Below are 26829 nucleotides of genomic sequence, written 5' to 3' on the forward strand. Positions count from 1 at the left end.
ATGTTTATCATCTCCCTAACTCTAGCACAGCTCAGAGAGGGGAGACTTTTTATATTTTCCCAAGGCAGAAATTAAATGAAAAAGATAATCCTGCCAAATGGCCATTTCTTCCTAGCTTTGGCTCTGGGGACACTTGGGCTCCCTGGGTGACATGGTAGGTTACACAGCTGTTAAAAAGGGTATGGGGGCACTTTGACCCAATACCAAGAATTCAGCTACTGCAGCAGGTTTTTCATGATAGATCTCACTTGTCTTCCTCCCTCGCAACCCAGCCATTTCATGGGACCAAGGGGCCACCACAGGGTATATATAGTCAGATCTCTCAACACACACATTCTGCAGACCCTGTCCAAATTCTTCCCTATTTCACTAGTGAGAAAGGGATCAGATTTCCAAAAGAAATGAAGCATGGAGATTTCAATAGAAATGCCATAATTTATTCCATTGTATAAAAAAGTCATTCTTATGTAACAAAATGTCTTCTTCGAAGAAGAAATATATTATTTCAGGTCATAAATAATCAACAAACATACAACTGTTGACAACTAAAAAAAAACCCAACACTGGTGTTTTCCATCAGTGCTGAAACAAATCTGTTTAGGATATATTTACAGGATAGTACAGTACTCAAAACACAAAAATTGAGGTATTTGGTTCTTCTAGGAGTAGACAATGACATTTGTGAAGGCAGACCACCTACACAAAAATAAATAAGGTTTATCCTCATATGTATGTGTCGTAGGGAATGGTAATACTGGTAGGTATGTCAAGCATGAAGAGATTCTACAAAAAACAGGGGCGAGCAAAAAGAAACTGGCTCACACTGAGTCCATTCTCTTCTGCCCCATTTTGTCAAAGGGACTTGATGTACCCAGTATACATTGGTCCCAAATGTGCTGAGTTCAGCAAACGTCTTGACGCCATGTCATCACTGTGTCTGTTTAGGAACCCAGTAGAACTCAGGTTCTGAAATTAAATAAATAAGGACCAGCCCTCGTGAGCCCCCTCCCAGAGTTATTGCATTTCTCCTCTCAAGTAGGAGCCTGGAATTCCAGCGGGACATGAAGACCCTCCCCTCCCCTCCCGTGGCCTTTCAGCAGCTGGGAGAGGTCGTGATGGGGCTCTGAAGGTAGCTCAGCGCACTGTTCGTGGGGTGGACGGGGATGGAGACGGGGAAGTTGAAGACCGTGGTGGTGGACGTGCCCCGGTCAAGCACAGCCATGGCGGGGCTCCCCGCCTCTGCTGCGCAGTGCGGAGCCAGGACTTGGGACTCAAACTGCAGCAGCTGGCCCATGAAGCTGAAGTTGGGGGAGATGATGCTTCGCCTCTGCTTCACAAACTCAAAGGCCTCGTCCAGCTTGACTCGGTTAGTCCTCATAAGGTAAGCGAGGCAGATGGTGGCTGATCGGGAAATGCCTGCCTGGCAGTGGACAAACACCCTTCCTCCGGCATTCTTGATGGAGTCTGGAAAACAAAGGGTGGATGGTTGCTCGACAGGAGAACTACCTACCCCAAGCCCAGGTATAGGGTGTCTAAGAAATGTCATGTGTCTTCTGTGGAACCAGGGCACATAGAAAAAAAAAAAAAAAAAAAAAAAAAAGAAATGTCATGTGTCTTATCCAGAGACGGTCAACATCACCTCATGCCATCACATGGACACTGTACATGGAGGTGATGTGGCCACTGTGCAAAAGACCCCAAGGGTTAAACCAGACTGCGTGTTTCCACTTAGCAGACTGATCTTGGACAAGTCAATTCAACTCTCTGAGCCTTGGTTTGCTAATCTGTAAAGTGGGACATTACATCCATATTTTTGCAGGGATGTTGCCCACACCAGACTGTTAACTGTCTGGAAGCAGGATCGGAAACTATCATTCAAGTCCTTGCCATACAGGTTGGGCTCAGTGGCTAAAATGGGAAGAGAAAAGGCAGGCAGAGTCCAGGCATCCGTTCCATTTACCTATGAAGTCGATTGCCTCGTTGAACCATGAGCTGATGTCTGCCTTGTGGTTGTCTTCCACGGGGATGCTCTTGTACTGGTAGTGACCCTCAAAATGGTTGGGACAATTGGCTGAGACATTGATCAAGGCAGTGATGCCCAGGGCATCCAGCATGTCCTTGCGGGAAGCGTGATAGGCGCTGCCCAAGTACAGAAACGGCAGGATCTCCACTGGGCCACCCTGAAAACCACAAAAATCCAACACTTGTCAAGCTTGCTCACAGTCAATGCCCAGTACCCATACCCACAAAAGCTTCCTGCTGCAAAAGGCCTTTTCAGACACTGGATGAAATTCTGGCACCGTTGTTGGAGTATAAATAAATAGGAGACTAAGCCCATTTGCCTGGGCAGGGCCAGCAAGTTCATTTCTGTAGTGCCAGCAATTTGAGACTCCATCAGACCACTTAACGGTGGAATAAATCATATCCCTATGTCCTCTGTTATAAATAAAGCTGCAGGTCACTTTCTATATTCTCATTGGCACTGCTCTTCCAGGACTTTGCCAGCTCTTACTTCTCCCCTCTGGCACAGGCCCCTACTAACCTGATCATAGAGCGGGGTACTGCAGGAACTGCACCCTGATTCCGCGCTGTCAGGAACGCTTGTGCTCAGGGGAAGGCTGAGCCCCATGGGGGTCGACTGTTTGCTGCACAGCTCCGGGCAGGAAGCCGAAAAAGCTTCATAGCCTCCTGAGAATACAAAGACATTTTTTTTCCATTAGTAACGCCGGGACAGGGCACCTTCATACAACTCCCCCACCCACCAGGGGCTGGAAGTTTACGTGGAGTGGCCCAGGCAAGCCTTTGTTCCCAGAGCCAAACAAAGCCAATGACAAGTCCCCAGAGACACGACTCTGGCGCCCACGCGCTGCAGGTGGGGCAGCGCCCCAGGAGGCCAGAGCCAGGGGTCCGGGGCAGGGTTCCGGGGGCGTGCGGCCCCGCGAGCTCCCCGCGGGCGTACCTTTGAGGAAGAAGACCTGCGCGGCGCGCGCCTCGCGGCACAGCGCGCCGGCGGCCAGGGCCAGGGTGCCGTCGCGCTTGGCGCCGTCCAGCGCGGCGCTGCGCTCGTCCAGCAGCACCACGGCGTGGTAGGCGCCGGCCAGCAGGCGGCCGCGCAGCTCGGCGTTGGGCACGATGTGCTCCAGGCCCATGGCGCCCTTGGCGCGGCGCCGCACGATGGTGCTGAAGCGCACGTTGACCGAGCCGGCGATGTGGCCGGCGTTGAAGGCGAAGAAGGAGCGGCAGTCCAGCAGCAGGCACTGCGCCGCGCGCTCGCCCAGCAGCGCCCGCAGGCCCCCGGCGTCCAGCGTGCCCACCTCCATGACCATGGCCGGCGCCAGCGCCCCCAGCCTGCCGCTCCGCCGCGCTCTTTGTCTGTCCTCGGAAGCCAAGCGCGGGGCGGCGGCTGTCGAGGAAAAGCCCGGCCGCGGCTCTGCGCGCCGAGCCAACAACTGCCTTTGCACTGGGCGAGGGGCGCCCCGCGGGTCTCCAGCCACCTCGGCTTCCTAGCGGCCCCGACTGCCCCTCCGGCCGCGCCCAGCCCGCAGCCCGAACGTCCTTCTCTCGGAGCGCGGCCCGCGAGCGCGCTTATATGCGACGCGGCGCTCCGGGGGCGGGGCGGGCGGGCGGGCCGGCGCGCGGGGGGAGGGGGTTTGTTTGTTTGAATGGCGGTCACGTGACGGGGCGGTGACGTCACCGCCCTGCCCGGCCGGTGCCAGAGGCGAAGACGTCATCGGCCTCGGAGCCGGGCCCGCCGGCCGCGCGCTGGCCCGCCGCCCGGCCCCCCACCGTCCGGCCCGCGCCGCCCTCCGGCCCAGCGCGGGAGGGGGACGCGCCGCCCGCCTAGGGCCGACCTCCCGGATGCGAGCGGCAGGGGCCGCGGACCACAGGCCACCTGCCTCCGCCTCGGCGCTGCTTCCCCTCCCCCTCCTCTCCCCTCCCCCGCCCGGACCCGGGCAGAGAGGGGCTTCCTGCGCTCTTGCGCACGCGAGTGCCCCCCTCTTTCCCTCACGCTAGCGGGCGGGGAACCTGGGCCCCCGAGGAGAAGGCCGACTGCCCGGTGCCACACCGCCGGGGCGCGGGGCGGGGCGGTAGAGAGGAGCCTGGGGCGGGTTGGAGAAGAATGAGCTTGGTCCGTAGAGATGCGGGTTCCACCAGGAACGCCCCGCGTGAACTGCGGTGGCGAGGTTCAGGGAAGTGTTTTCCTGGTTCCCGGACCTTCTCTAATGTCACTTTAAAAAATTTACATCTGCCATGAAAAATGCCTCGGAGCAGACCCCAACCAGGAAGCCTGTAATTCCTAGTCACGGGGCCCGGACGACTGGAACCGAGTTAGGCGGGTCAGGCTGCGGTCCGCGGGGGTCGCAGGGGCCCGCACGCGGGCGGGGCGCCCCGCGGCTCAGCAGCGCCCCCGACCGCCAGCCTCCTCCGTCACGCGGGCTCCCGACGCAGCGGCGTCGTCCCTTCCCTCCTTTCACAAAAATACTGTGTGGCTGGAACGCCTGTGTGCGCCGGCTCGGGGCTCCGAGCCAGTGCGGCCTCGGCGTCGGCACGGGCCGGACGCGCAACCCGCCGCGCGGCGCTCTGGGCGAGCGCCAGGACGCGGCCCGAAGGCCTGGAAGACCCCGCGCGCGCGCCACCGCGCCCCCCGTCCTAGAGACGGCCCCGCGGACCGGCTAGGCACACAAACATAAACATTGCGCCACCGGCCGGGCGGGCCGAGGCAGGAACGTTCTGCGGTTTCTTCCAGGGGGAGGGGATTTCACCGGCCACCCCGTGCCGGCGCTCTGTGGGTTCTATCACCAGAGGCAACTTCTGCATTTGCCTCGCCTAGCTGTGTGCTCAACTATGCGCAAACCTTCTGCCTGGATTCTTCTAGAAAAGTTCAGGGCACTGAGTGGTTTTTTTTTTTAAAGGGCGTTTTCTACCTTCATATGAACCTTGGTCGAGGACAGCTAAGAAGTCTTCAGATAAGAACAACACCCTCCCTGTATGGAGAGAAGAAAAAGAAATTATTTGTTTATACTACTTATTCAGCTGAGGAACTCAGCATACTTTCTGTGTTGAATCATAGAATGTTACAGCTGCTGACTTTTGACTGCATACCGACTAGATCTGTCCCAATTTTTATTTATTTATTTATTTTGACCTGGCGCATTCATTACACTGTCCCCTACCCACATTTTTTCACACACAGAAAAACCAAAAACAAACAAACAACTCTTTTTTATGCAAATATCACAGTGGGGGAGGCACAGGCTGGCCCCGGAGGGGAGGGTCTCCTCTCCAAGGTGGCTGGAAAGGCGCAGGGAGTGGGCTTGAGCCCCATGCTGTCATCTTGCTGCTGGGTGATCCCAGGTCCGTCTCTTGCCCTACTGAGCCTCCAAGCCCACATCTGTAGAATGGGTCTACTGTGGCCCACTGAGTCCATGGTTTGAGGCCCAAGTGGGAGATAGTGGGTTTAAGGACGCAGGCGGTACCCCGCCCCTTCGCGTTATGATTCACTAAATCTCTTCCTTTCCCCATCCCAGCAGAGTGGTTCTTATGTCATCATGCCACTGTGCTTTCAGGGTCTGGCATCAGAACCCAGGGGAAGGTCACCATGAGCCATGGGCTTATGAGACACATCAATAGAGGTAGGTGGGACAGAGGCCCAGCTCAGGGAAAGGTCCCTCCTTGGGAGCAACTAACACACGAGGACTCGGTCAAGGGTCGCCTGCCTGAGACAAGCTCCCATCCAGGCAGTGCGGAAGTTGCTTCTGGCCGGAGACTGGAGGCCGAGAGGCCGGGCGTAGTCTGGTCTGGGTAACTGCAGAAGGGTAGGCTGGCGCTGTGGGCCCGGGCAGCAGACAGGCATGGAGCAGGGCGAATCAGTGGATGTTGCCTCGGGGGAGAGAACTGGGTCTTTCTGCCCTGGGCTGTTCCCAGTACTAGTCATGTTTAGGAGTAAACTGGGAGGCGGCGTGGAGTAGTGGGAAGGGTCCGGGACTTTGGACTCCCTGCCAGGCCTGGCCTGGATTCCCCACCTTTAAAGTGTGGCCTTGAGTAAGTCACTTCAGCCTTCCTGTGGTGATGCAGAGGATGGCCACCTCTAGGGCTGTGGGGAGACGCGGTGGAGCCGGGGTCGGCAGCAGCCTCCATCCGGGTCCTAGTCCTCTCTCAGAGTCGGCCTTGGGCCTGCCTTGGGGTCACAGGAAAAGCCAGGGAAGAGCTTCCACTGACCACAGTCGGAAGGTGGCCCCAGCTCACTGCTCTGTGACCTTGGGCAAACAGCTGAACGTTTCTGGGCCTCGGTTTCCCTATTTGTAAACTGGGAATAATATCCATCTAGGACTAAGTAAAACAGTGCATGGGAAAGGGCTGGCGTGGCTCACACCCAGAGGCGTGCAGGGTCCCACAGTCACGTTCTCTCTTTCAAAAGCCACAGCCCTTTTACCGTCTGCCTGTGTGGTGGTTCCTCCCTCATCAGCCTTCTGTGACTCCCTATCACCCACTAAATCCAAAGCCCATCACCATGGGCCTTGGCCGTCTGTCTGGCTCAGCCTCCCACTCTCTTGGGTTTCTCTGTCGTGCTCCAGGAAAGGTCCACGGGCCTGTGTTCCTCGAATGTCCTGGTCCTCACACCACTCCCCCTGCCCCCGCTAGCATGGCGTCCCCCTAGGCTCCAGCACAATCTTTCTAGGTGAAGACTCCCCTGGCTTCTCCACATCTCCCCTCGCCTGAGCCCTGGAGGACATTGTCCGAATATTCTGACTGCGCAGAAGTCATTTAGATGCTTGTCTTTCTCCCCAGGGTTGTTAGCCTGTGAGCTTGAGGGCAGGACCGCGTTGTGTTTTTCTCCTCTCCGGACTCCCCTCCCTGCCACCTTTCATGCAGTGCTGACACATAGTCGGCCCCCAACTTGTGAAATGGTGGAATTTTTTTAAAGGGTCCTATTGAAAAGTATCAAGAGAGGATGGAAGCCGACATTTATGAAGCCGCACCTTTGTGCCGGGTGCATTACAGGGACCACGTCAGGAACGTACCCATGGTCCTGTGAGGGGACCCTTATCCCCATTTTATAGGCAAGGAAAGAGGCTCAGAGAAGGGACATGCCAAGCTGACAAAGCTGGGAGCCATCACACACATCCGAAGCCAGGCCTGTCTGACTCGAGAGAGGGAGGGGGCCTGGGCACCCCGCCACGCAAACCCCGGTCTGTTGAGGCCTTGGCCCCCGAAAGCCCGTGCCAGGCGGTGCTGGCTGGGCCTCTGACTCTCCGCTTGCCGCGAGCTCTCCTCGCTGGCAGAGTGGTCCCCGGCACCAGCCCTGGAGGGAGCCTGGAGCCACCTGGGACTCCCAACTCAGGCCCTGGTGTCCCTGCTAAGGAGACTTGGCAGCCACTTGGGCCCACCCTGAGGGGCTGGCAAGGGTGACTTCACCCCCCACGCCCAGCAGTTAGGACAGAGCCCGCTGCTATTGCACAGTCTTTACAAACAGATCTCCAGGGTCAGGCCGGGGAGGGCCTGCAGAGCTGCGTCATCTCACCCAGCCCCCACGCTTGAGAAACAAGGGCCTAGAGAGGTTAGGCAACTTGTCCAAAGTCACACAGTGTTCAGAACATCCTCACTCCGGTTGGCCTTATGCGAGCTGAGTATTCAAACCCTTAGCAGTGTTTCTCTCTGGAGGGTGGAGCTCCTTCACCCTCCTTTGAGAGACTAGGGCTCAGAGAGGTTAGGCAACTTATTCAAAGTCACACAGTGTTCAGAACATTCTCACTCCCCAGTCAGCGCTATGTGTTCAAACCCTTAGCAGTGTTTCTCTCTGGAGGGTGGAGCTCCTTTCATTTTCTTCCTTATAACTCTGTATGGCTTGAACTTTTTGAACACAAATGTCTAACTTTTGTAACCAAGGAAAAAGATAAAAATGTTAGGGTAACAGCATCATTGTTAAAACCAAGTTAAGGGCCCGGCTTGGTGGCTCACGCCTGTAATCTTAGCACTCTGGAAGGCCAAGGCAGGAGGATGGCTCAAGGTCAGGAGTTCGAAACCAGCCTGAGCAAGAATGAGACCCCGTCTCTACTATAAGTAGAAAGAAATTAATTGGCCAACTAAAAATACATAGAGAAAATTAGCCAGACATGGTGGCACATGTCTGTATTACCAACTACTTGGGAGGCTGAGGCAGGAGGATCGCTTGAGCCCAGGAGTTTGAGGTTGCTGTGAGCTAGGCTGACACCACAGCACTCTAACCAGGGCAACACAGCAAGGCTCTGTCTCAAAAAAAAAAAACAAAAAAAAACAACAAGGAGTTAGACTGCCTGGATTAGAAACCCAGCTTGCCCACTCACCAGCTGTGTGTACTTGAGCAAGTTACTTTACCTCTCTGAGACTTGGTTTCCTCATCTGTAAAATGAGAATATTAATAGTATCTCTCTCCTAGGACTGATAGGAAGCTCATATGAGACAGTGAAAGGTAAATACAGCAGGTGAGCTAACTAACCTGCTGCCTCTTTTTGTATAGCCTACAAGCTAAGACTATTTTTACATTTTACATGTTTAGGGAAAAAAATCAAAAGAAGAATTGTATTTCATGACGTGAAAGTTATATAAAATCCAAATTTCAGTATCCATAAATAAAGTTTTATTGGAACACAGCCACGCGTTTATTTACATATTATCTGTGGCTGCTTTTGCATACAATGGGAGGTAAGTAGTTGTGACAGAGACTGTATGGCTCACAAAACCTGTCCCTTTACAGGAAAAGGTTGCTAGGCCCTGATAGGAACTCATGGATGAAAAGTACTTTAGAACAATGCTTGGCACAGGGGAAGTATTTAGGGAACTTTGTTATTATTATTATGTGAATATTTATAAACTCTCCTTCCCCTAGGATATGTTTAAAAGCAGTAATTGCTTACATCATACATTTCATTGTGTCAAAGGCACGTTTCATATTTTAGCAATTCTCAGAGTAGAATGTGGTTTACATTCGGGGCATGTCATTGTTAGTTGACGTAGTGATTAACAGCATTTTTCTTTCTTAATACTGCATAAATTAATGAAGGGACCTCAGAATTGATGACATTCTAGAACCTGTAAATGCAGTAAAATAAAAAAGGTTTAAGGTGAAAAAGAATTAAAATGCTGCAGTCATTCAATCAACAGACATTTCCAACAACCAGCTAGACCCTAGGTGCTAAGAGCCAGGGTAGAAACTGGGGAATCCAGGAAGGGGCTCTCGCCCAGCGGGGAAAGATGCTGAGGGGGTCGCCCCCCTGGCGATGTAAGGGCTGATGCAGGATAGAAATGTCTGGAGAAAATGCCTCTGAGTGGTGGGCTTCAATTAGCCACCACTTTCCCCCTGGGAGCCTGTTTCCTCTTCTATAAAATGGGGGCGGCAATAACCCCTAAAGACTAGCTCTCAGGTTCATTGTGGGGAACAGTCTCCATCGATAACCCTTTCTGTCTCTGTCACTGGTCCGGGAGGGAGCAGGGACACAGTTTCTTGCCTCTCTTGGTTCCCAGCACAAACCCAAAGCAAGGCTTTTGGGCAGCACAGAAAGGGGAACCAGGAGCAGCAGGGCCTCCCTGACTCGCGCAGCCTGTGCCCCAACTCGGAGACCCAGCCTGCCAAGGGTGGCCCCGAGCCACGCCCAGGTCCTGGCCGCTACAGAAACTGACTAATTCTGTGGTGAGAAGTGACAGCTTTGTGTTGGTTCTTTAAAAAAAAAAAAAAAAAAAAAAAAACAGAACGTAAATTAAGATATAATGTCCTTTTCGTAATTAGAAAACACTTAGTAATTAATGTTGGTGGGAGCGAATGAGGTCATAGTTTGTCTATTCCACACTCTTCTCCGGGAAAAGGAAGAGGAAAAATGACGGGCAGTATGTTCAGATCATAGCCAATGGAGACACGGAAGTTGTGCCTCCCGATTTGTCGTGGCGGGTAAGTTATTTGGGGGCAGTGCTTATTAATAATCACTGCCGATCTCTGCTGAGCGCTTGCGATGGGCCCGGCATTTGCCAGGGGCTCTGTACTCTTTCCTCCTGTCATGGTGACGCGGCCCCCTCCCCGCCTCTCTGCGAAGAGATGAGGGACGTGAGGCCCAGAGGGGTTAACTTGTCTAGGCCCATAGCGAGGACGCGTCCCGCTCTTTCTAAGTCCTTTGTCCTTATCTCTCCACTGCACGTACCAGGCGTGGCACGAGTGTAGCATGTTGCACCGTTTCACTGTTTATTTCTTGTAACGATAACTTGAAGGGGCCGCTTTTAGATGCCAAAAGAAAGAGAAAAGGCCACATGCCTGCAGCTCGGCCTTTCTGCCTGGCCCCCTCTGACTCACTGGGCCACATTGGACGGATGATTCACTCACTTGACTTCAGCAGGTTTGGCCACCCGCTGGCGGTGAAGTCACACCTCCAGCCCCCGAGCCTTCATTGGTCCACTCCTCCAGCTTCACAACAGGCAAGCGACAAGCCTGAGCGAGCCTTCCCAGGGTCCCAGGGTCCCAGGGTCGGGGACAGGAAAGTGCACATATGCTTCTGGGTGTCTTCAAATTGTGGGGGGGCTGCTCAGTCCTAGTCTAAGAGACCCCCTGCGGGCCGTATTAGCGAGCTAGGGCTCAACATGTCCTTTTTGAGGGACACAGTTCAACCCACAGCAAGGCTTGTGCCCCCCAGAAAACCCCCCTCTGTGTGGCGAAGGTATGTGTTCCAAATAAGAGGAAAAACAATCCTTGTTTTTGGGTGGGATGACTTGGTACCATAAAGGTGTGCATTTGGCTCAGGTAAATATGCCCATTAGCCATGATCCTCATGAAAATACTGAAGGTGAGGATTTTTTTTTTTCTGGAGTTAAACAAGTTGATTCTAAAATTGATATGAAATAATAAATAATCAAGGCAGAGGTGGGAGGATCACGTGGGGCCAGGAGTTTGAGACCAGCCTGGGCAACATAGTGAGACCCCATCTCTACAAAAAATAAAAATTAGCCAGATGTGGTGGCATGCACCTGTAGTTCCAACTACTTGGTAGGCTAAGGCAGGAGGATCACTTGAGCTCAGGAGTTTAAGGCTGCAATGAGCCTTTAGAGACCCTGTCTCTAAAAAATAAACTAAAATAATTTTTTAAAAATACCATAAAGCTCCTGTAATTAAAATGGTGTAGTTGGAAACAAGACAGCCAGACAGACCCATAGAAAACAATAGAAAGTCCAGAAATGTGCCCAAGTACCTAAGGAAGTTTGAGGCATGACTAACATGCCATCTCAACTCACTGGGCCATGGTAGACTTTTAAATAAGCAATCCTGGTACAATTAGATGCCATTTGGAAAAAAGATAAAAGTGGATCCAAACCTCACACCAAACACCTGAATAAATAGCAAATGGGCCAGAGATCCAGATTTTAAAAATGAAACCTTACAACTTCAAGAGGAAAACACTGCAGAGACTCCTTTATAACCCAGGAATGAGGAAATTTTTAGTCTATTTAGGACTTAAAATCCAGAACCAATAAAAGAGGATCTTGATAAATTCAACTACATAAAAATTAAAGCCAAATTTTTAGAATGCTTTTCATGGCAAAAAGTTTCATAATTGAAGTTAAACAATAATAAAAAGAAAAATGGGGGAGAATATTTGTAGCTTAGGGGTGAAGGATGATTTCACCAATATCAAAGGAATTCGTAAAAACAGAGATGAAACAGCCAAATATATGATTTTAAAATGGACAAAAGAGATGAGTAGATAAAAAAAGAACTTCATACCTTTAGAACATGGAAAAAGATGGTCTTTCTTAATCATAATAGGAGCCAAGAAAATTATACTACACTTGAGAGATTATTTCTTATCTGTCAAATTGGTGAAAATCCAAAAACTTGATAGTACCCTCTGTGGGACAAGAGAAATCTGAACACGGATTGGATATTCACTCTGAATACGGAGTGATATTATGGAATTGTTAACTTCAATGGTTTTTAAGAGACTATCTTGTTCTTAATAGATACCTGCTGAAGTATTTGGCAGAAAGGTGTCATGGTGTTGGCGATTTGTTCTCAAATGGTTCTGGAAATAAAATACGCACACAAATAAATTAATTAAATGTGGCCAAACATTAACAATTGTTGAGTCTATGTGGTGGGTATAATGATGTTCATGTGAGACCATTATGCTCAGGGAAATAAGCCAGACAGAACATGACCTCATTTACATGTGGAATTTTTAACAGTTGAACTCATAAGACCAGAGGATAGAATGGTGGTTACAAAGGGCTGGGGGAGGGGGAATTGGGGAGATGCTGGTCAAAGGGTACACACTTTTGTATTTATGGAGGATGAATAAGGGTTAGGGTTAGGGTACACCTTATATTTATATAATTGTATTTGTCAGTTACACCTCAATAAAGCTGAAAAAGCTACCATTAAGAAAATGGAAAGAGAAGCAACAGACTAGGAGAAAATATTTGCAAATCTGATACAGGACTCACTTCCAGTATTTGCAAAGAACTTCTACAACTCAATAACAGGAAGACACCCCAATCAAAAAAGGAGCAAAAGATGTGAACAGATATTTCTTCAAAGAAGATATACTGATAGCTAATAAGCATGTGACAAGAAGCTGAGCAGCATTAGTCATTAGGGAAATGCATATCAAAACCACAATGAGGTACTACCTGTGGTTGTAGAATGACTATAATAAAAAAGATAGTTAATAACAATGTTGGCTAAGATGTGGAGAAACAGAACTGCTACAGTTTGAATGTCCACTCCAAAACTCCTGTTGAACTTTTTTTTTTTTGAGACAGAGTCTCGCTTTGTTGCTCAGGCTAGAGTGAGTGCCGTGGTGTCAGCCTGGCTCACAGCAATCTCAAACTCCTGGGCTCAAGTGATCCTCCTGCCTCAGCCTCCCGAGTAGCTGGGACTACAGGCATGCACCACCATGCCTGGCTAATTTTTTCTATATATATTAGTTGGCCAATTAATTTGTTTCTATTTAGAGTAGAGACAGGGTCCCACTCTTGCTCAGGCTGGTTTCGAACTCCTGACCTCGAGCAGTCCGCCCATCTCGGCCTCCCAGAGTGCTAGGATTACAGGCCTGAGCCACCACACCCAGCCCCTGTTGAACTTTAATTGCCATTGTGACAGCATTAAATCGTGGGGCTTTTAAGCGGGTTTTGCCCTCCTGAATGGATTAATGCTGTTTTTGCAGGAGTGGGGTAGTTACTGTGGGAGTGGGTTCCTGATAAAAGAATGAAGTTTGGCCCCCATCCTCTCTCTGTCTCATGTACTTGCTCCCCTTGTGACGCCTTCCACCATGTTATGTCATTGCAAAAAGTCCCTCTGGAGATGTTGCCCCTCTATCTTGGACTTCCCAGCCTCCAGAACCATGAGCCAGGTAAATTTGTTTGGTTTATACATTATGCAGTCTGTGGTATTCTGTTACAGCAGCAGAAAATAGACTAAGACAAGAACGCTCATCCACCGTAGGTGGGAATACAAAATGGTGTAGCCTTTTTGGAAAACAGTTTTAAGGTTACTCAGAAAGTTAAACATAAAAAATTACCATATAACTCAGCAATTCCACTCCTAGGTATCTACCCAAAAGAAATGAAAATATACATCTACATAGGATTTATGAGTCAATGTTCATAGCAACATTATTTATAATAGCCTCAAACTGGAAACAGCCTAAATGTCCATTTAACAGGCTAACATATGGATGAACCTCTAAGACATTAGGATAAGTGAAAGAAGTCAGACAGAAGAGACTACATATTGTCTTATTCCACTTCTATGAAATGTCCAGAAAAGGAAAATTTAGAGGGACAGTGTATAGATCTATAGCCCATTCCTGGAGTAGAAACATGATTATCCGTAAATAGGTATTAGGAAGGGGTCTTACTGAGGAACGATGAAAATGTTCTAAAATAAGTCTATTTTTTAATTGAGTTCAAGGTCCCAGTTTTTATGTTGATGCAATATTTTATTTAGTATGTCTATTAATAACTATTATTTGGGCCAGGTGTGGTGGCTCACTCCTGTAATCCTAGCACTTTGGGAGGCCGAGGCGGGCGGATTGCTCAAGGTCAGGAGTTCGAAACCAGCCTGAGTAAGAGCGGGACCCGTCTCTACTATAAATAGAAAGAAATTAATTGGCCAACAAATATATATAGAAAAAATTAGCCAGGCATGGTGGTGCATGCCTGTAGTCCCAGCTACTGGGGAGGCTGAGGCAGGAGGATCGCTTGAGCCCAGGAGTTTGAGGTTGCTGTGAGCTAAGCTGACGCCACGGCACTCACTCTAGCCTGGGCAACAAAGCGAGATTCTGTCTCAAAAAAAAAAAAAAAAAAATTAAATAACTATTATTTGAAAACATTTGCAATATTAATTAAACTTAATCTAAGAGAAATTCAGCTTAATTTTTTTTTACATGTCCATACTGGGTATTAACAAAAAAGATAGTTAAAATAACTATGGTCAATATTATTATGTCGGCCGGGCACGGTGGCTCACGCCTGTAATCCTAGCACTCTGGGAGGCCGAGGCGGGAAGATTGCTCAAGGCCAGGAGTTCGAAACCAGCCTGAGCAAGAGCAAGAACCCGTCTCTACTATAAATAGAAAGAAATTAGTTGGCCAACTAATATATATATATAGAAAAAATTAGCCGGGCATGGTGGCACATGCCTGTAGTCCCAGCTACTTGGGAGGCTGAGGCAGGAGGATTGCTTGAGCCTAGGAGTTTGAGGTTGCTGTGAGCTAGGCTGATGCCACGGCACTCACTCTAGCCTGGGCAACAAAGTGAGACTCTCAAAAAAAAAAAAATTATTATGTCAAAAACTTATACATAAATATTTGGTGTTAGTATGTCTACATACAATTCAATTTTTGGTGTAAAGTTTTTTGGCTGCAAGTGAGAACATTAGTTTTACTAATAGAATAGTTTTACTAATAGTTCCTATAGTTTTACTAATAGAATATCTCTTGATGCTGGGATGGCCTCTTCTTGGTATTTCTTCTGTTGTTGGTTTTTAGTGTGATTATCTGTGTTTATGTGAACAGAGTGGGTGGAGAGGTACTCAACATGCTAACTCCAAACAAGAATACATAACTGAATACTAAAATAAGTGATAAGGAGGCAGATGGGTAATGCACCTGCCCAGTAGCTTCGAAGCCAATAGGTTAAGCCTAAGGAGTTTAGCCAAGATTCAGGAATAAGTATGAAGTTAAATTAGGAGCTTAAGGAAGAAAAAGCTATAAATTGGAAGAAAAAGGAAGAAAAGCTATAAATTGCTCTTTCTGGCCATTGCAATGGTGAATTTTCCACCTTTTCCCCTGTGGCTTTGGACAATCTCAGCGCAGAGTTCTCTGCACAAACTCCTGGCCAGGGAGCCGCAGGAGGCAGAGTTCAAGGTTCAGTCTGGTTGAGACAGGCTGGGATAGAGCGCTCACTGTGCCCACCGCCCGTGCGGGATCGGTGTTGGTGATGTTCATTCTCACTGTGGGCTCTCCGCTTCCGCTTCCGCTTCCGTGTAAACTCCTCGAGGACACGTAGCCTTTACTCTCAGAATCCTGGAACAAAGTCCAGACCGTGTGGGACTGGGGAAGGCTTACTAAGGTGGGAAGTGTGATTGGAAAGCCAGAGGCAGCAAAAAGAGAATGTCACTTCTGAATTTTACTTCATTAGTGAGGTCTTTGATTGAGACCTATGTAAGTGTGAGAGTAATAAAAAGAGAAAAGAAAAAACTAGCATGGCAAAAATACAGTCTATTGGCTATCATGTGATTTTATTCTAGACGTACAAGAATGCTAGGCGAAGGAGGAAAAGCCTGCTCAACGTGAACGCAGTGCGCAGACAACACTCTTTCTCTGGAAAGCTTGGCAGAGAATGGAAAGTAAGTAGAGAGAAAATACAGATAAAAGAAAACGTTGGTTGGAGAATCTGATGTATCTGGACAATAAAATCATACTTATGAAAGAAGAGAGGGAGAGAGGAAGAATGAATGCAGGAAGGAAGGGGGAGGCCAGTGTGGCAGGAGCAGAATGAGGGTGGGGACAGGGTGGGGGAGACGTGGTCTCCACGGCCATGGACAGAATTCGGGTCTAAGCCAAGCAGGAGCCCTGCGGCTGCGTGCGGAGAAGGCAGGGTGGGCTGCATGCTGCCGGCTATCAGGACTCGCTGCATTTGGCGGCGTGAAGAGGAGCTGAGCTCACAAGGCAAAGTCCTCAGCACAGTGACACGCCGAAAGCACGGAGCCCACTGATGAGTGTCATGATCCCTATTTTAACCCCCAGGACCTGCAGGCCCAGAGAGGCAAAGAGCTTGCTGAAGGTGCCAGCCATTGGTCTAGGGGCCCGTGGGGAGCCAGGCTGAGCAAGTGGGAAGCCCGGGCGGGGCTGCTCCTGGCGGGCGGGTGCGCCTGGCCTGAAGGGCAGAGAGCACAGAGTGACCGTGCCAGCCACCAGCTTAACTTCCTGGGCCTCTAAGTCTGTGCCTCACCTGGGGCCTGGGGGAGTGGCAACAACGACTCCTACAAGAGTCATTTAGGTGGCCCGCACACACACACACACACACACACACACACACACACAGGCACACATACAGACACGGACGCACGCACACAGAGACGCAAAAACACAAACACACAGATACACAGAAACACACAGACACAAACACACGCACAGACACACACACACAATACATTAGCAAGCTACCAAATTGTCAAAACACCGAATTCCAGCAAGGGGTGAGTGTCCGTGAAACTCCTCCGTGGAAAGGAGCAGGCGGGACCCAGGCTTTCCTGGTCCGGGAGAACCAGGGCGAGCGCTCCACGGGACAGGCCACCACGGCGATCTGCCCGAGGAGAGAGAGGGCAACCAGGATGTGATTGAAATAAAGGGATATTTCCCTAACTTTTTTGTTGGTCCATTTTCCCAGACCGAAAGCAGCGCTGTGAGATTTAGACGCAGAGACCCCTGGCCACATTCCTTTCCACCCCGCGGGCCACCAGACGGCCGGCTCCTCCCCCGGCTGCTAGCAGAAGCCCAGGGCAGTGTTGGCAGCCCAGGCAGCGCACCGGGACCTTCTGCAAATCCTGCCACCTGGGCCCACCTCCAGCACTTCTGGCTAACTCGCCCGAGACGGCCTGGGCGTGGGGCCTTTGGACATCTTCCAAGGGTCCCGGCGTACAGTGAGAGCCGCAAACTACTACCCCAAAGGGTGTCTTTGATGCCCAGCATGTGTCGTGGAGGGAGGAAGGCAAGTGGAGGGCTCTGCACGGGGCTTGGCACAGGGACTGCAGTGTGCTGGGCTTCCCGCCTTTTTAGAGAGTCTTAGCACACTTGCACCTTCCCGTGTACGTGGTTTTCTGGCTTTGGCGTTTTTACTCCAAGTCAGTATCATTTTTAAGATCTGTAATAATACAACGATTTGCCAGCTATTCAAGAGCCCACAGGTCGAGCTTCTTTCACTTCCCTTTTCTTTATCTATTCAGCGGACAAGAAACGCCCATGAATGGCGTGGAAAGGCCAGGCCACAGCCGGCGGGTGGTGGGTGACCTGCAGAAGTCCCTGGGCCCCGTCCGGGCCTGGCAGCCTGAGCCCGCGGTGGGACGGGGGAACTGAGAAGCTGGGAGTTGCTGGAGAGGCCCTGGGGTTGGGGTCAGGTGGGGGTCCCCGGTCCCTGGGCCCACTGGCTTTGGGGCTCTGCTGGGTCACTGTCATGCATGCAGCCTAGTCATTCTGGTGACCTCACTCTGACACAGCCTGCAGGCCCCGCCTCTGGCGTTTCAGAGAGCACTCCCAGGAATGTTCTCCTGGGAGAAGTCACCGAGGGCTGCATGACCCGGCAGAAAGGCCACGCCGTGCTCTGTGCAGGCCACCCAGGACCCTTGTGCTGCCGACACGGGTGCTGAGGCCAGGCTCAGGGTCCCTGGGTGCTGGCCCTGAGCCACATGGGCTCCTGAGTTTCAGGACCCCACAGCCCCCCACCCACACTGTCCCCAGGACTCTGCCTGGGGGTCTCCCTGCTAGACACAGAGCAGGGGCCCAGGTAATGTCAGTACCTAAGGAAGACCCCCAGGAAACATAAAGCCTGAGAAAGCCTGAGAAATCCCCGCGCCAGCCCTAGGCCTGCCTGGAGCAGGGGCCGGCAACTGTTCCCCACCCAGCCGCGCAGGAGCGGCGTTACTGGGGTGCTTGCTCCAGGCCGGGGGCTGAGAGAAATGAGGCCTCACCTACCCCAGGGCAGCAGTACTATTATGTCCCCTGTTTACAAACGAGCACACAGGGTGGGGGTCAGAGCCGACTGGTCGCATGACCAGGTCCCGCAAAAGGGGCACAGCTAAGTTCCCTGGCCACAAAGTGCGGGCTCCACAGCGCTCTCACAGAACCTGCATGGTGGAGGGCCCAGGGCTTCCTGCCCGGCCCTGGCCACCTCACCCCAGGCCTCGGCCTGGGGCATCTACTCAGGAAGGTGGTGAGAGGCAGGCCCAGAGAAGGATCCAGAAGGAGGAGGTCCACAGCAGGCCAAAGACTTCATGCGTGGGCTGAGCCAAACCGGGCTGGAGGCTGGACCCCTCCAGGGCTGGCCTCGGGGCTGGCAGCTAGGTTGACCTCTGGCCCTGTGGCCTGGACAGGTGTGTCCCTTCCTGCCTCTCTCTTTCTTTTTTTTTTTAATTTTTTTAATTTTTTATTTTATTTTATTTTGCCTCCCTCTTTCTTAGAAGTTTTCTCAGCCCAGTACTTCCCGAGGTTTCTGCTGCAGGCCAGCAACCTGCGTAATGCCTCACGTCCCAGTTCTCCTCAGGACCCAGAGGGGAGGGTTGCAGGACTGCAGGTGTCAGGGGACAGAGAGTATGTACCTGGGGCCCTCGAGGGCTCCATTTCAGCTTCACCTCTTATCCCGAGCCCTTGGATATGCCATGAGGTCCCCTGGAGCCTCAGTTTCTTCAGCTGCCAAACAGGGCTAGCAAATGACAACGGCTTGGCAGAATGTGCTTGCAGGTGGCGTAAGACAGACCCTGACTGGGTTCTGAGCACCTTCTCTGGGCCAGACACTGGTGTCATTGATTGATGTGCATTTCCTAATTCATTCTCCACAACCACCGATGTGGCGGAAATTAATATTGCTGTCGTTTCACAGCGTGGAACTGAAGCAGAGAGGGAAGACGACTGCCCAGGGTCACATAGCTGGCAGGTGTAGAGCTAGGGGGGAGTTGGGCCGAGGCATGGATATCTTTCATTTTGCCTCTGATGAATATTGACACCACCTCAGGGCCTTCCTGTAGACGATGGCTCAGGCGAAGAGGGCCTGGCCCACTCACCATGCACCCAGCAGGGCGCATGGCACGGCGTAGGTGCTCTGGGTGACAGGAGAGCAACAACGTGGCCACAGGGAAGAAAATGCCCTGGGCTTTGGAATGAGGCGCCCGACCCCTGTGCAGCTCCGTCACAGCCCCACTGTGTCGCTTTGTACCACTGCTTCTGCCTCTCAGAACCTCTGCCTCCTCATCTGCAAAATGCAATTGTCATGATAATACCACGAAGGTATACCCCCTCTTGTGAGGACTAGAGGGTTAGAGGCATGTATAAAGAATCCTGTACCTGCAACCCTCGGTAAATGGCGCCTGTCATTTAATTGGAAATAAGAAAATGTTTGCAAAGGGACGTTGAAGAGCAGACTCAGTATGTCTGGATGTCTTTGGTGCTGTTGAACTTCCTGAGGACACAGACAAAAGGAGACCTTTCCCAGGTTGGGATGGAGGTGTGAGGTTATCAGCTCAGAGGAAGGACTCATAGGGACATTTGATGTCACTCTGTGAGCCAGCATGTGATGAGGCAAAACAAGGATCTGAGACATAGCATGAGCCTTAGATGGGGCCAGACTGGGAGCAAGCTGCCTCCTCTGGCCTGGAAGGACCAGCAGGGGGCTGCCCACTGGACCCTTGGACCAGAGCCCAAAGCTGACACCAGCTAGGCCAGGGGCCTCCGGCAAGTCCTAGCCCCGCAGCCTCAGCCGGCAGAATGTGCCTCTCACGACCATCCCCTACCCCTGGCCTCCTCATTCTGATGGGGAAAACCCAGGCCCAGGGGCTGGCCAAGGTGCCTAGCAGGCACAGAGCGTGACCAGAATCCCGGGTCAAGGCCACATGTCCTGCGATCGCCAGCACGAAACCTGGTCCCACTCTCACTGGGGTCCCCTACCTGGCTCAGGCCCTGGCCTGTGGTAGGGTCTGGAAGTTCCCTGAGCAAATGAGACCCTAGTCGGTGCTCAGCCCAGGGCCAGGACACTTTGACCTCACGGCGCTACCCTCCAGGAGACCATGAGATCACAGAGGCAGAAGCCGTGTGAGGCGGTGAGGACGCCCCACCGGCGTGAGGAATGGAGGCTGGCAGCAGGCTGGCGTGAGGGCCACAGGGCCACGCCGTCCAGGTTGCAGTCCCAGCTCCACCAGGGGCAAGCTGTGGGGCCTTGGAAAGTGCCTTGGGGCGGGGCGACGGGACTCATGCCTGTAATTTGAGCCTTCTGGGAGGCCGAGGAAGGAGGATCACTCGAGGTCAGGAGTTTGAAAGCAGCCTGAGCAAAAGTGAGACCCCGTTTCTACTAAAAATAGAAAGAAATTAATGGCCAACTAAAAATATATAGAAAAAAATTAGCCGTGCATGGTGGTGCATGCCTGTAGTCCCAGCTACTCAGGAGGCTGAGGCAGAAGGATCGCCTGAGCCCAGGAGTTTGAGGTTGCTGTGAGCTAGGCTGAAGCCACGGCACTCTAGTCCGGGTCAAAAAAAAAAAAAAAAGAGAGAGACAGTTCCTGGGCCTGTCTGTACCTCCGTGTGCTGGGGTCATGGAGTGCGCACCCCGTGGGGTTGCCGTGAGGATTGGTGAATGCGAGCACCAGGCACAGCACCTGGTGGGCAGTCAGTGCTTGCCAGATGCTGGCCGTTGTCACTATCTGCAGTAGTTGTCCCTAAGCTACACGCTTGCACGCGTGTGCATGTGCGAGCCTGGGGAGCTGGGTTTCTTCCCAAAGCGGAGCTGTCGCCGTGACTCGCTGGGCAGCGCGTTCTGACAGGCGTCGGCACTCCTGCCGCATGGTCAGCTCCCGCCAGGCCTTTCTGATGAGCCGGCCAGCCTACAGCCCCTCATTCCCGGCCACTGCAGTCACACAGCGATTCCTGGGGGACGGGTGCGTGTCCTCACCCTACGTGGCCCCGTCTGCTGAGCCAAGCAGGGGTGGCCAGGAGCCCTGGACAGGGCGGCGAGCTCCAGGCTTGCCTCTGCCTCAGCTGTGGCAGCCTCGGGCCGGCGTCTCTCCCTCTGGGCCTCCACGCCCTCGTGGGGACAGGGGGATGATCTGAAATAAGATTCTGGCCCTCGCCGTCTCTTTGATGGCTCAGACTCCGGGGTTCTATCTTCGTGCTGTCTGTTAATAGCATCGCCTCCCTCACAGCAGCTTGCATGCCCTGAACACCTGCTAGATGCCACAGACGCCACTTGGTGGTCCATATAACATCAATAGCAGCCGTCGGTCACTGTGTGCTCCGGCCCACCACCAGGAGCACCTGACGTTCACCCTCGCAGGCTCCTTCTGGGCAGGTGCCGTGACCATCCTCGCCGTGGGCCGCGCTGCCTGGGCTGCACTCGCCGTGGGCCACGCGGCCCGGGCTGCACGCGCTGAGGGCCTCTCGTGATGCCGATCTGAACCCAAGGTCTGGGCCCGTAACCACTAAACCGTGCCCAAGTCCCTGCAGCCCTGTGTAGGAGGAATGACCATCCCAAACAAAGCCTGCAGCCCAGAGGGGACAGTGCTTCCGCCCACGAGCCCTGCCGGAGACGACCAGCCATCCTGCCTCTTCTTTCCGTCCTCTATGATCCTGACGGCCTCAGCTGAGGCTTCAAAGAAATGTGCTCGGGCTCTGAGACTCTTGGCCACCACCCAGAATTCCTGTTCAGTCCCCCTGGGCCTGCAGTGGGCTTCAGAGAACCGAGGGCCCAGCCTTTGCCCGGAGTCTGACTTCCAGGTAAGCGGAGCCCCACCGAGGGGGATAGACACAAATCCCTCTCCTCCAGGGTTCCTCACTGAAGCTCAGGGAGCCACTTGTCCCTCCAGGGCCACCTGCTCCGTGCTGCACTCTCATTACCAGCTTGCTGCCGTGACAATTTTGCCGGCCTGATAGGATGATCTTCATTTTGTAGATGAGGACATGGAGGTCGAATGTTTATCCACGCAGCGAGTCACTGACTAGTGCCCCAGGCAAAGTATATTATGGAGGATACTTGTTAAAATTCCAGCAGACTGTGGACGTGGGTTGTTTTTCCACTTTTGGGTAAGGAATTTGGACTTCAGGCTGCAGGCCCCGCCTGCCGCCAGGCAGAGAGAACCGTCACCAGGAGAGACGCAGCCCTGGCTCCAAACGCCCTCCTGGAAGCCCCGTCCCTCCCGATGGCGGCCGTGAGCGGCTTCCTCTTCTCAGGCCTCCCTTTCTATGCTCACCTTTCCCCCCAAGAGCAAAGGAAAGAGGAAGCTGCTGTTTGCTTTTCTGAAGGCAAAGTGAAAATAGGAGCACCCCGGGAGGTGACTCATTCCCCAACCGGGGGGCCAGGCCAGCTAGAGCAGAGGGGCCTTGGGAAGACCTGGGCTTTTGTTTCCTTTGGGAACAAAATGAATCACCGAAGTCGTTAAGTCACTCTGGCCAGTCCCAAACTTTCCCGGGTAGAAGCACCACAAGCATCAGAAACGCAGCGAGGCCCCACCAACAGGCACGGCTGGCGGGAGGCCTGGCGCCTCCCTGCTCTGCGCCCTCGGCTCGGTGCGTGGAAGACGCCAGGCAGGACCTCGTTCTCCTTGGAGCAAAGTGAAACCTGGAGCCCAAGGAGACGGTCGGTCACAAGGCCTGGGACGGACGAGAGCGGTGGGCACGGCGCCAGCCTCCTGGCCGTGGCCCCAGCGCTGTCCGGGCCGCCGGCCCGCGTCCACGCGTCCGTGCGGGGATTCGGGCAGGTGGGCAGCGAGCACCGACTGACGTCCGCCGCCGGGCATCCTGCGCGCCCCGGTCTCCAGGCCCTGCAGAGGAAGGACAGGGCCCTCATGCCGCAGACAGGACGCCGAAGCCCTGCGCTGGCTCGTGCAGCCAGGGGCCCTCCCCACAGCCGTCCCGCCAAAGCCTGGCGCCTCTGCTGCTTGTCGGGAGACCTGGTCTTCCTCCGCAGGCAGCGGAGACCATTCGCCTTGTCACCACGGGGCTGGGCTAGGAGAGCCTGAAAACCCAGACTTCTCTTGACAACAAGCCTGGGTTATTTCAGAGGAGGAACCTGCTGCGAGGAACAGCAGAAACTTGGGCCTGGTCCCTGGGGCCCGAGCATTCCAGAGGCCAGATGTGCGAGCCTGACGTCAGCCACCGCCTGTGGCCCTGGTCCAGCCTGCGCTCCCCTGGCTTGCGGCCCCGCTCCTCCGCGCTCTCCTCCCTTTCCTCCCGCAGAGGAGACCGAGTCGTGCTGGCAGCTGCTCCTCAGCATCTGGCGGAACATTCTGCCCCATAGCTGAGCTCCTCTCACTCCTCAGCCGTCCCCAGGGATGGCTGGTGACTCATATTTCCATTTTCAACACAGGGCCAGGCACCAGATCTTTCCATGACCACCAGGACTGGCCATGTGGCATCGGGATCAAGGACATGGGCTGTGATGACAGATGGGTCTGAGTTCAAATCCTTCAGTTGCTTGTTAGCTGTGTGATTTCAGGCAATTAGCATACCCTCTCTGAGCCTCTGTTCCCCCATTTGTAAATGGAGACTGCAACTGTGTACTCTGATGTCTTTTTTATCACAAAAGTCTCTTCGCTTTTGCGTGAAGCTCTGAAAAAAATGACCCATTCCCTCCTATCAGTTTTCTTTTTTGTATACTCACCTTTTGGCCAAGGAAAGAGGACTCCAATACTAGATTTTTTTTTTTTTTTTTTGAGACAGAGTCTCACTTTGTTGCCCAGGCTAGAGTGAGTGCCGTGGCATCAGCCTAGCTCACAGCAACCTCAAACTCCTGGGCTCAAGTGATCCTCCTGCCTCAGCCTCCCCAGTAGCTGGGACTACAGGCATGCGCCACCATGCCCAGCTAATTTTTTGTATATATATTTTTAGTTGTCCAATTAATTTCTTTCTATATTTAGTAGAGACGGGGTCTCGCTCAGGCTGGTTTCGAACTCCTGACCTCGAGCAATCCGCCCGCCTCGGCCTCCCAGAGTGCTAGGATTACAGGCGTGAGCCACCGCGCCCGGCCCAATACTAGATATTTGGAAATGAATTGGTAATATTTGTATACTACGCATATAGTAAATATGTGTATGGGATCTATGATCAGGGGCAATTATCAGCCCATTTTATAGAGGAGAAAACTGAGACCCAAGGAGGTAGTTTGCCCAAGGTCACACAGTCAGTAAGTGGCAGAGCTGAGACTCACACTCAGGCATCTGCCTTTAGGCTTCATGCTCTAAATCATCAGGCTGAGAAAAGTAACCAAGAGGAAGCAGGTAAAGCACGTGGCCTGGGGCTGGGCCCACAGTGAACTCTGAGAAAGTGTTTGTGCTAACATTGTCACTACCGTTACTATAACTTCCCCATCATTTAAATCCAGGTCTCATCCATGCCCATGAGAGGTGGGACAGAGATTCCTGCCCTTCCAGCCAAATCCAACAATCCAGAAGCTCTCAAGTTAGAGAAGGTCAACTGGTCACTCCCAATGTTGTCCCTCGCTTGGCAACTGAAGGTTCTTGTCATGTGGTCTCAAGTAACTAACAATATCTGTGGACCTAAATCTCCCCACCTGCCAAGTGGAGATGCTGTTCCTCAGCCTGGGCGGGAGCAGACAGGAGGTGCTGGGTGCGGACTGGCACGCTGTCGCCAGGCCTCCAGCACGGCCGGCAGCTGGGCTCCCACGCCGGGTTGGACCAGTGGGGTCTCCTGCTTCCCTGAGGGACGCGCCTGTCCAAAGGCAAAGCTGGGCCCCAAACTCAAAACCAAAAAGCCAATGAGATGCTGGTGGCAGAAGTCCTACCTGGGAAGAAATGTCCCTGTGGGTCGCCAAGGAAGGCTGGGCACAGGTCTATCAGGAAAGGACAGACAGAAAGAAAACAAGGCTGGAAATATTCATGAAAGATAAAACAGAATTTGAACGGAAAAGCAATAAATCGAATGATTAGAAGACCCTTCGTGTTCTTTGCTTCCATTTGCCACTCCCAACTGGCTTCTCATTTTTATTATCCTTCTCAGACCTTTCCCACTTCGTCTAGTTCTTCTATTGTCACTTCGTGGTCCAAAGGCCTGTCCTCTGCATGTTCCATGAGGGATGAGCCAGCCTCCCCATGGTCCTTTTGACCAGACAGGGTCATTGTCCCCTTCCTCTCCCTGTTTCCAAGGTTCCAACCTTGCCTGCTCTTGGGGCACTAGGGAGCTTGTCTCCCAGAAGAAGTGAGAGGGAGGGTGGACAACTCCACCTGGTTAGTTGCTTGTGGCTGTCTCCAGCATACCCATTAAATGTGTGGTGAATGAACTTAACCAAACCCTTCGTCTGTAAGATTTTTTTAGTTCAAATTGAACAAAAAAAAAAGTGATGAGGAGATCTTGTCTGGTAGTGTTCACCCTGAGCTATAATTTTCGAAAGATCTTCAGCTAGAAAATGAGCCCGCTGGTATCTTCCAAGCCCATGCCTGTCCTACTTCCTTCATTCAATGTGCATTGGTTGAGATTGCTACCAAGCACTTGATGTGGTAAGAAATATAAAATTGTGTAAGGCTCCAAGCAGCAAACACTGTAGAAAGGACAGGAAGCCCTCCAGCCATTGGCCAATATTAGTGGAACACCAGCTACTTGTTCCCAGGTATTTGTGGTGTACAGTGCAACAGGGAACAGAACAGCCTGCAGGGGTGACAGACATCAAAACCTGATGATTACTTGCTGGGAGTGACCATGGATTCCATAGACAAATAATTGAATGCCTCTTTCCTCTTGCTGTGAAAGAGCCAAGAAAGAGCCAAGCACAGTGCCAGCTCCCCACCCCCACCCCATGCACAGAGCTGCCTTTCAAGATCCTCGCTCGCAGTCTGGCTGGGCTGGCCAAGCATCTCAGCCGCACCCCTACTTTGTGTGACCTTGAGCAAGAGGCTTTGACTCCCTGAGGCTCAGTTTCATTTTCTGTAAGATGGAAATAATAATTACTTTATTCCTGGGGTCATAGTGAGAATTATAAGAAATGACTTAAGTGGCTGGCATGTTATTTGCTTTTGTTATTATCATTATGATAATGATCGTATAGCAAATGCTAGATGAATGACATAGGAAGGGAGGATGGGGGCTGCTTCTTCCTGGAGGGGCTGGTATGGATGAGGATAATTTGGGGGAGAAGGTGATTGTTGGTGCTAAACCTTAAAGGAGGGGTTGGATTTCTATACAAGGAAGTGGCAAAGAGTGAATCAGTTCAAAAGCAGAAAAATGAATGATTCAGAAGGTCATTAAAATAAAACAAATAAAGAATCTAAACCAAATGACTGGGTTCCTTAAAAATAGGACATTGCATTGCCAAGCTATGAAGCATTAGTCAGGCAGAGGGGGTGGTTACTGGGAAATTTCACCCAGTTCAGCAGTATTGAGAAGTTGCGGGTTCCTGAAGCCTTTGGTGGGTGTTGCACAATCCAGTGGGGTTAAGGTAACCCAAAACCTGGGCCAGGGAGTGAAAGGAAACAGAGTCAATATTAGATTAAAAAAGACAAAAATTTCCTGGAAAAGCAGAAGTCTAAGGGAAGGTGGTTAAATATATTGGGAGTCTGGGGTGAACCCACACGCCAGCAAACATCTGTCTTGGGGAACCATGACA

The 26829-nt window shown here is 52.1% G+C and overlaps 1 protein-coding gene and 1 long non-coding RNA gene across 2 annotated transcripts; one reads left to right on the top strand and one right to left on the bottom strand.

The window, feature by feature from the left end:
- Window positions 1–415: 415 nt before the first annotated feature.
- Window positions 416–3582, bottom strand: DUSP1 (dual specificity phosphatase 1). Its single transcript, XM_012765499.2, has 4 exons — window positions 2960–3582; window positions 2543–2688; window positions 1961–2180; window positions 416–1464 (listed from the first exon to the last, which is right to left on the bottom strand). Exons 1-4 carry the CDS (start codon window positions 3324–3326, stop codon window positions 1094–1096), a joined length of 1104 nt encoding a protein of 367 aa, XP_012620953.1. The 5' UTR covers window positions 3327–3582; the 3' UTR covers window positions 416–1093.
- Window positions 3583–9710: 6128 nt separating this feature from the next.
- Window positions 9711–17236, top strand: LOC105871863 (uncharacterized). The gene is made up of 3 exons (XR_012914008.1): window positions 9711–9922; window positions 15767–15865; window positions 16909–17236. It is a non-coding gene; the product is annotated as an uncharacterized LOC105871863 (long non-coding RNA).
- The last annotated feature ends 9593 nt before the right edge of the window (window positions 17237–26829 follow it).

This window comes from Microcebus murinus, chromosome 21 (assembly GCF_040939455.1).
Source record: "Microcebus murinus isolate Inina chromosome 21, M.murinus_Inina_mat1.0, whole genome shotgun sequence".
Classification (NCBI taxonomy): domain Eukaryota; kingdom Metazoa; phylum Chordata; class Mammalia; order Primates; family Cheirogaleidae; genus Microcebus; species Microcebus murinus.

Excerpts from the sequence above, each read along its gene's own strand:
- DUSP1 (XM_012765499.2), bottom strand. The coding sequence starts at position 3,326 with ATGGTCATGGAGGTGGGCACGCTGGACGCCGGGGGCCTGCGGGCGCTG. Across the intron at positions 2,689-2,959 it reads GCAGGTCTTCTTCCTCAAAG|GAGGCTATGAAGCTTTTTCG; the intron begins GTACGCCCGCGG and ends TTGTATTCTCAG. Across the intron at positions 2,181-2,542 it reads GTACCCCGCTCTATGATCAG|GGTGGCCCAGTGGAGATCCT; the intron begins GTTAGTAGGGGC and ends TGTGGTTTTCAG.